At 35.3% G+C, this 9,401-nt stretch overlaps 1 protein-coding gene across 1 annotated transcript; it reads right to left on the minus strand.

The window, feature by feature from the left end:
- Positions 1–3,949: 3,949 nt before the first annotated feature.
- On the minus strand, positions 3,950–7,771 carry LOC133876334 (G-type lectin S-receptor-like serine/threonine-protein kinase B120). The gene is made up of 7 exons (XM_062314604.1): positions 6,577–7,771; positions 5,978–6,118; positions 5,650–5,831; positions 5,134–5,344; positions 4,771–5,008; positions 4,538–4,685; positions 3,950–4,258 (listed from the first exon to the last, which is right to left on the minus strand). Exons 1-7 carry the CDS (start codon positions 7,769–7,771, stop codon positions 3,950–3,952), a joined length of 2,424 nt encoding a protein of 807 aa, XP_062170588.1.
- Positions 7,772–9,401: the final 1,630 nt, after the last annotated feature.

Raw genomic sequence — 9,401 nt, forward strand, 5'->3', positions numbered from 1 at the left:
CAAAAAAGAATTCAGGCCCCCCCAAAAAATTTAATCTACTCTACTACTATAATATTTTTTCTTTTCCTTAAAAAGAAAATATTAAAAACCCAGCAAGGCAGCGGATACTAAACTAGAAAAAAAAAAAAAAAAAACTAGACGCAACAGATAAAAAATAAATAAATAATAATCAGTAGCAAATCTTCTTCAACGGCAACCCAATGTTCAATAAAAAAATCACACTGTACAAGGAAAAAAAGAGACAAAATTTACTTTACAATACCTCTTAAACTTCCCTCAAACCCTCAATCTCACATTCAACCCCAAGAAAAAAGAAAAAAAAAATGCAGAACTTGAAAATACTGAGGCAAGAAAACTGAGTCTGAGAGATTGAGATCTGGCTGTGCATCCACCATCAGCCCTCTGTCCACCGGCTCAAGCACCACCAGTAGTAATAAACACTCATCACAGTGAGTTATTTGCTCTTATTTTTTTGCAGGCTCTAAATCTTTAATATGATTTTTCTTTGAAATTTGGGCTTTTCTAAAAGAAAAATCTGAGTGTTTACTGTGTAGTTTGTGTTTGATTATGTGATTTCTTTGAGATGGGTTGAGGACAAATAGCCAATGAAGATTGATGAGAGAATTGAAGCACTGAAAGAGGGAGGGAGGCGTGAGGTTGAAGAGAGAAATAAAAGGGAAAAATATATATTAGCCCTCCAAACTACCACCCTTTCTCCGAATGGCACTTCGAACTACCAACACTTGCACTCCGACCCTCCAAACTACCACTTTCTGATTTTTTGGCCCCATCCGTCTATTTATACCGTTAATTCTAACAGAAATTGGCCAAAACCCAAAAATACCCTTCCCTTAACCGTGAGAATTTCAAAGTGTAGGAGGGGTATTTTCGGAATTCTGTTTAGAATTGACGATATAAATGGACGGATGGGGCCAAAAAATCAGAAAGTGGTAGTTTGGGGGGCTAAAATCTAAGCATTGGTAGTTTGGGGGGGGGCCATATGGAGAAATGGTGGTAGTTTAGGGGGGCCATATGGAGAAATGGTGGTAGTTTGGGGGGCTAATATATATTTTTCCCGAAATAAAAAGATAAGACAAGAAATAAGGAGGACCACCGAACGGTTTTATCCTTTTTTTAAAAAAAAAAATGAAAAGATGAGGGGGCCAGGGCATTAAGGGCGTGGGACCATGGGTGAGAGAAGGAATTGACTCAATAGGCAATAGTTTCAATTGAAGCATTGAGTGGAATCTAGAGGCTTCGAGTAATTGGGTGAGTGGATTTTTTTTTAATAGATGTAATTGAGTGGATTGTCTCCCATCTTCTCATAAATTCAAAATCTCAAGGAGTCAAGACTATTGACTCTTTCTTGAGATTAGAAGATTGCATATGAAAATGAATGGGGGGTGTGGTGGGACTTGGAAGTGGGCAAGAGTGTGGGACCATGGCTGATGAGGGAGAGAAATGAGATTTGAGGGTGGTGAAAAATGAAAATTGAAATGAAAGACTTCCTCAAATATGATTAATAGAATTTTTTATATTTATATTTATTATTTAATTTTTTCAGTATTTAGTTTAGATAGAATTCTCAAAAAACTTACAAAATAAATACATAAAAAAATGAAACTAGGTATGTCTTTTTCAGCATAAGTACTAATTAAAATGCAACATTTTGATTTTAGATAGAAAAGCCTCATCCAAATTAGATTGGACTTCTTTTTTTTATTTTTTTTTTTAAAAAAATTGTTCTATTAAATTAATATTTGTCTTTAAAATAAGTAATCAATTTAGAAGACAATTTGAAAGAATTTTTTTTTTTTTTTTTTTTTTTAATTGTGTTCATCATTACTTCTTCTAATTTATTATTTGTTTTTATTGGTTTGCAGGATTCATCTATCACATTATTGTGTTTGGTTTGTTTTCAAGAAATCCTTCAAGCTCAAGATAACGTTGCTTCGTTGAAAGGTACTCATTTTTCTTAGTTCCTATTAACTGTGCATAATTTATTTGTTATGTAGTCTATATTTTTCTGTGTTTGCTATTTTTGCTAGATTAAGATTTTTAATAGATATTAACTTACTTTGATTATTGGAATTTTTTTTTTTCCTAATTTGATGGGTTTGATTTGGTTAATTATTTGTTGATTTTTTGCTTGTCAATGTTAATAAAAACTATTATAAGTCAAGTTTAAGATTTGTTTTCTTTATTTTGCAAGTGGACGCACATATAAAGGGACTATATATATAATGTATATTATTTAAGTCCGGCCCCCCCTCCAGGAATTTCCTAGCTCCGCCCCTGCCCACATGGCTCATGCTTGGCATTTCAAAGTTGGTTGGCCGTGGGATAATTGGAAAACCTTCTCACACGGTTTGGTGAGTTTTATTACACGTTGCAAATAGTTAATTTGGATTGCTCATAATTTTCAACGAAACGTCCAAAAAATTACGACAAATAAGAAAAAGAAAATGATGCTTTGCACCCATATATGCAAGTCACATGGGTGGCTGAACCACCCATACGTCCAAAAAAGAAGATAATTTGACCGCCTCTCCAATAAGAGATATTGCACAGGATTTCAATTCAAAGAAAAATGACGCCTTAGAACTCTTGCGAAATGGATGACAAAAATTGCTTTGTTTTTTAGGAAGTAATGTTAGTTGGGTGGTCACCAGCTAGCTTGCTAGGATGATTTGAAAGGCAATTTGGATTTATTTTTGTTTCTATGCTTCATGCATGTGTCAATTGGCTTACAAACAATCCAACCATTTATTGGCTTTACATATATACATAGTACTTCTCAAACTGCCTAGCAAATACAAACCAGCCAAGAAAACAGATGCGCTAACACAATGAATTTCAAATTAACGTGCTTGCCTGTCGCTTGTTATTAAAGAATATAGCATTATATTCATCCGGTCCTTGTGCCTTGTGAATTGTCCTTTAAATTAATTTAGCGACACTTTTTTACCATTTAGCGTCGCTAAATAAGCGTTGCTAATTAACAGTTTTTTTGTAGTGATTATTTCTTATTTTCTTGAATTCTTCTCATGTTTATGCTTGATCATCATATGCATGTGGTATGGATTTGTTATTTATGTCAATTTGGATGACCGAGTCCTGGGCATAATAAAGTAACAAAAGAACCCCATCACAGGTTCTTGGATTAATCAACATAAAGACAACTGGAATAGACACCATGTTCCAATCTGAGTGTGTTTACCGTTTTCCATAAATTTATGCTTTCTTGAAGAACAACTTAGTAGATACCATGCTAAATTCTTCAACGAAGAAAAGAGTTAGAGTAGATACCATGCCTAACTTATTGCTCAGGGAAATCAATAGCTTTAGGAGAAGATACCATTCCCTTGTGGCTGGTAAGCATTAAGTATCAAGTTATGATGGTAGCATTGGCATTGTGAATCTTAATTGAGTATGATTAGCGGTGGATATCGAAGCCCTACCTTATTTCATATTATATTTCTTCAATATTTTTATCTCTTCTCTTATTTGATCTGATTAATATTTTTATTGCTTTTCACTCATCTTAATTATTAAGGAATTCTTTTTAAGCATAATTTACCAATCCTCGTGGGAATGTTCTCGTATTTGCCTACTATACTATCGTTTTGATCTTGTGCACTTGCGAGTAAAACGTACAAATATTTATCTATTTATTTAGGTAGATATTTGCACAACAAGAATGATAATTGAGTATGAAGAGTAATATTATTCATTTCAAAATCAAGCAAACCATACCTTCTAGACCCCTTATTCCATCATTGCCTATTACGGCGTAAAAGATGTACAAACAACATTTCATGATACATGGCTAAAGGTCCAAAGGTTCAATACACAACTGAATAATGTTATAGACCATATGAAAAGAGGTTGAATGCTTTTTAGCAATTTACTTGGAGAATATGAAAGCTTATGGCTGGACTTTCAAATATTACCGCCCTTCCATAATTGAAATCGTTGCACTATTCAGAGAACATATTTCTAGCCTGTTGTTAATTGGGTGTGCATTTGCCGTACTTCTCACATTCAAGAAAGCAGGTTCCTTGGGATAAGGTGGAATTGTACTTTCACTACTAAGCATGGTGACAACATCAGACATGGTAGGTCTATCCGCTGCACATTCTTGAACACAGAGGAGAGCTATGTTAACATATCTCAATACCATCTGCATAGAGGATATATTATCAAGTAGTGGATCTGCCAAGTCTGATCCCCTATCACTTGTCCATAATTCCCATGCCTTTAAATAAAAAAAAAAGAAATGAAAAGAAAAAGGGGAAAATTAGAGGATGTTAGAATGATGGTTAATGATTAAATACATAATGTTTTTTTAACTTAAGCTTTTTAGACAGTAGTATGTTCTATACTCTACTTAGCGTTATAAAATTTCAAGAAAAGAGGATTAATTTTGTTTTAATAATAATGAATGCTCATTTGTTCAACAACTCGCAACTATATATGAATCAAAATAAATAAGTGTTTACAATTTTACAACAAAAGACGCAAATAAGATACTCACATATCTAATAAGATGGAGAGAGTTAGTTTGATAAAAACCAGTATTCTTCTTGCCACTCACAATCTCTAACAACAAAACGCCAAAGCTAAACACATCGGATTTGATTGAAAATAAGCCTTCCAAAGCATATTCAGGGGGCATATAACCACTGTGCAACATCAAGTTAAAAATATTAGTAATTGCATGTCTCATGTTGATTTTTATAATTTTAAAATTCCTGTTATATCACTTACTAAGTGCCAACAATCCTATTTGTATTTGCATGTGAATCATTTCCTCCAAATATTCTTGCCATTCCGAAATCTGATATTTTGGGATTCATATCGATGTCCAACAAGATATTGCTAGGCTTCAAGTCCCTATGAATAATCCTTAACCTGGAATACTGATGAAGATAAAGAAGTCCTTGAGCAATTTCTCCAATGATTCTAACACGAGTCCTCCAATCTAATAACTTACGCTTCTCTTGATCTGCTTTACATATATGAGTAAAGTGACAATGAGTAAGCCATGCGCATGCAAAGGACCATAAAAACACACGCACACACACACACACGCACACGTGTGTGTATATATAAATGCGAGATATTACAAACCAAATAGGAAGAAATCCAAGCTTTTATTGGGCATATACTCATAAACTAGTATTTTTTCATCTCGTTCAATGCAGCAGCCCAAAAGTCTAACAAGATTCTTGTGTTGGAGCTTAGCTATGAGCACTGCTTCATTTTTTAGCTCCTCCCAACCTTGCCCATATCGTTTTGAAAGCCTTTTTACAGCTACCTCGTCCCCCATATGTAATATTCCCTGTTTTTTTTTTTTTTTTTTTTTTTTTTTGTGAAAAATACAGAAAACAATAAAATAATAAGCTACATTTATCAGAAATCCATTACCAATGATAAAAATATGGCATGATTGAAATTGCGTTAAAGAGCTTAAAAAGTACTATTACTACTTAAAAAGTTGTTTCAAACAATAATATGTCTGTTTGGTAAAAAGCTTTTTTGCTCTAAGAAAAGCCTCAAACTGCGTTTTGAAGAGACTGGCAAAGTGTCAACCTTTTAATTATATTTTATATCCAAAGCATTGTGTTTAGGAGCATTAAACTATACCTTGTAAACAGGACCAAAACCACCCTCTCCAAGCTTATTTGTAGCTGAGAAATTATTAGTTGCTGCAGAAACACTAGCAAAATTGAATAATGGCATTGGAACTTCTCTTTTTCTACCATCTTCATGCTCTGAATTAGTAGCATTTTGGGTTGTGCCCAAGTCTAACTGCAACAAATCCTGCCCTGAATGGTGAACAATACATGTTTAGAGATATAAACTTTGATTGCTAAAATGAAGTTGTGAACGAATGATTCGAATTGAAGGCCTCTGCTAAATCATAACTTATTCAAAAAGTTTAATTAATACTTTTAACATATTATTTACTCACCCTTTGTTTTGAGCTTTCTCCTCATATAGTGAATAAAGAAAAGGCCCAATGTAACAATCATCACAATAGATGTGGTCGGCACGAGAAATTTCAATAATTGTTTATTTCCTATAATCTTTAAATTCTTCTGAACAGTCGTATCTGCAAAAGGAAGCCAGATAAATAAATAATATAGCCTATAGGCGTTGTTCTTGTAAAAGAAGAGAGACCAATGATGAATTCTTTTGTTCTTTGATGATTAATGATAAAGCTATACATGGGCAACAAAAGCTCTATCATTAATCATCGAATAACAAAAGCTTTTTGCTTAATTCCTCACTGGTCTCTCATCTTTTACATGGTATCAGAGTGAGCAAATCGTATAGGCAGCTGGCTTTGCTAATTGCTGGCACGGAGAAGAAAAGGTGCAGCCTGTAGTGGCTTGATATGGAATGGAATGAATAGCCCGCTGATCGATCTGTAGGTGATACTCTAACAGTTCTTTGCATTACCAATTGATTTACAATAACAGCAAACATAGTCACCGACAACTAACATGTTCTTCTATTTTTCTAACCATAAAAAAAAAAAAAAAAAAAAAAAAAAAAAAAAAATCTAACCTTCTGTAAAGTTCGGAGCAAGTTTCAGATAGAACTCTGTTTCATATAACTTAACTGCTGGGAACTGTTTCAGATTTCCAAGAGGGCCGTCCCATACAAGGCAGAGATGATCTTGGTCATAAGCATAACCAGAACAAGAGCAGTTGTTCAAGCAAGCTGATTCGCACTCTGAAGCCTTGCCAACGTGCAACCGCAGTGGATTCCTGGGCAAATAAACTTGAGGAACTGGAAGAAACCAATCTTTCTGAACATGATTAATATTGTCGCTGCAATGCGAATCAGTTTTTCTCTTACATCTAGCGAACGTGGATCCTCTCTTGAATCCTGGCAAACAGTAACAGCTAGAATTTGCATCGGCATTGCTATTGCATAAGCCGGAAACGCCGCAGGTAGGATAAGCCCCACAATTCGTTAACTTTAGCGAGGACCAACCTTGGTCACCTTCCATCCATGTTTGCATCAGAAGGTGACCGTATAAATCCAACACTATTCTTCTAGTTTCATTTGTGTTCTTATTGCGCCAGGTAATGTAGTCCCTCTCAATCACGAGTATACCAGCTAGAACACCAGTGATGAGTGAACTAGTCCAGTATGGTTCCGACCCCTCCATTAAGATAATTTGAGTTTCCCCAGAACCCAGATGCAGAGAGAAAGAACCAGGAGCAGGGTCTGTTAGACTTTTCCATGATCTTAAGACAGGATGGTCGTTAGCATGTTTAAGCTTCATTCCGGGCAAAAGATTATCAGTAGGATAGTCAAAGCTTTGCCACAAAACACCTGAGGCCCTGTTTGTCAGTATAAGATTACCTGTATCTAATAGCCTGGCGTAGGTATTGTTGCCACCTGAAGTGCTGGTCAGAACGTGCAACAATCTGCCATCGGATATTACAAGATTCCCATCCAGGTCGAAGGTAAGAACAGCGGAGGGATTTGGGAATGGGTGCTCCCTGTTTACAATCACAGCTACATTTTCAGTAGTATTCGAGTAGAATATGGCCACGTAATACTTTGAGTTTTCTGTTGAAAAGAAACCGAGTTTGTACTTTCTGTTGGCGGATAGAATGGACTCCGAGGTGTTTAGTGATTGGCCTGGTCGGATAGTATCACTATCAGTGATGGTAGCATTGGTGAACAGCAAAGCAAGGCAGAATAAAAGCAGAAAGGAAGCAATAAGGGGAGAAATTATAGGGCTCATATTTGTATCAGGAAGCACAGACTGCTCTTTGCAGATGCACGTACACCAGTATATATAGTGTTCTTGGATATCCTGTTTTGGGTTTAGAGAGTTCGACCAGGCTGCAATTTCTCATGTGCTTTCCTATTGAAAATGCGGACAAATTGTAATTACTCCAACTCAGATTATAAAAATAACATATATCCCTTTGGATTTGTATTTTGAAAAACATGACATGATATTTGTTTGTATTTGAAAAACATGATATATTAACATTTGTTCTAAGTTTGTCTTTGAAAATAAAAAGAATGTGTTCTCACGTGTACAGTAACATTTGACATTTTTATGGACCAAACTGAGGAAATTCTTCCAATTCTATGAAATCTTTGTTCCACAACTACGGTCCGTGATTTTTTACTTTCACTTTAATTTAGATTTTCGACGACCTAAAAACTGTATTGTTTCCGCTCCATCTGCAGACAAATCAAGTAAAGCTAACATTTCTTGAATCTATATATCCATAAAAAATAAAAAAAAATTAAAAAAAAAAAAAATTGAGAGGAGATCTCCCTCAATTAATCATTCATTACTCATCTTCGACCGACTGAATAGGGTAAATAACTTATAATTGTTAAATTTGATTATTATGAGTTTTTTTTTTTTTTTTTTTTTTTTTTTTTTTTTTTTTTATCTATAATATAATTAAATTTGATTATTTACTATTCCCACTATGAAGAATTTTTTAATATTTTATATCTCTCTTTTCTTCTTTCTCTCTATTCCTCCCTTTTCTTTTTTTTTCTTTTCACATTCTCTCTTACATAAAATAATATTTTTTTAAAAAAATATTGAGTAGAATAAAAAATCTGTTAGTGTGTGTATAGAAAAATGAGTAGCTAAAATAAAAATTTATAATTTTTTAATAATTATTTTGAATAATCTTGCAATAGATATTATGAGACGCCACCCATAAGTCTCTCAGAGCAGTCCCAGCAGCTTATGAAAATTTTGAGCTAAAATAGGTAATCAAAACCTCTTTTTGCTATCTTAGATAACCGGTTTTCAAATCCTCATCCAACAGCTTATCTAAAATTTCCTCTACTATATTAAAATAATCATTTTTTAAGACAGGCCCAAGAATCCTCATCATAGCCGGAATAGCTTCGCCCCCAGTCTTCTTCTTCCCCTTCCCCCCAAGCTGCTGCTATTGTTGTTGTTCTGAGGCGAACTGGATCCTCCGATCGGCGGCGTTAACGCGTGCGGCGGAGACCCTGCCGGCCTCCTCAAGCGAGGCCACCCAATGGTCCGAGAAGAAGAGCCACCCGCCCTTTCTCTGACCAAATCCCATACCCATTACCCACCCTCCAACCAATTTGCATAAACAACCCAAAAAGAAAACCCAAATCCAAATCCTTTACCAGATGAATGGATCGGCGGGTCGGCCATCGTGGTTCAGATCAGCGACATGTTCGACCGCAGCGGCGACGAGCTCAAGATCCGATACTTCCTGGAGGGACTAAAGCGGCAAGGACCGGCGGGACCATGATCACCATGAACAACAACCACAAGATCATGAACGTGGAGGGCGACTTCCGGTACGTGACGAGAGAAAGAGGAGGAAAGTAAAAGAAAAAGTGAAAGAAACAACAAC

This window comes from Alnus glutinosa, chromosome 8, assembly GCF_958979055.1.
Source record: "Alnus glutinosa chromosome 8, dhAlnGlut1.1, whole genome shotgun sequence".
In the NCBI taxonomy this organism is placed as follows: domain Eukaryota; kingdom Viridiplantae; phylum Streptophyta; class Magnoliopsida; order Fagales; family Betulaceae; genus Alnus; species Alnus glutinosa.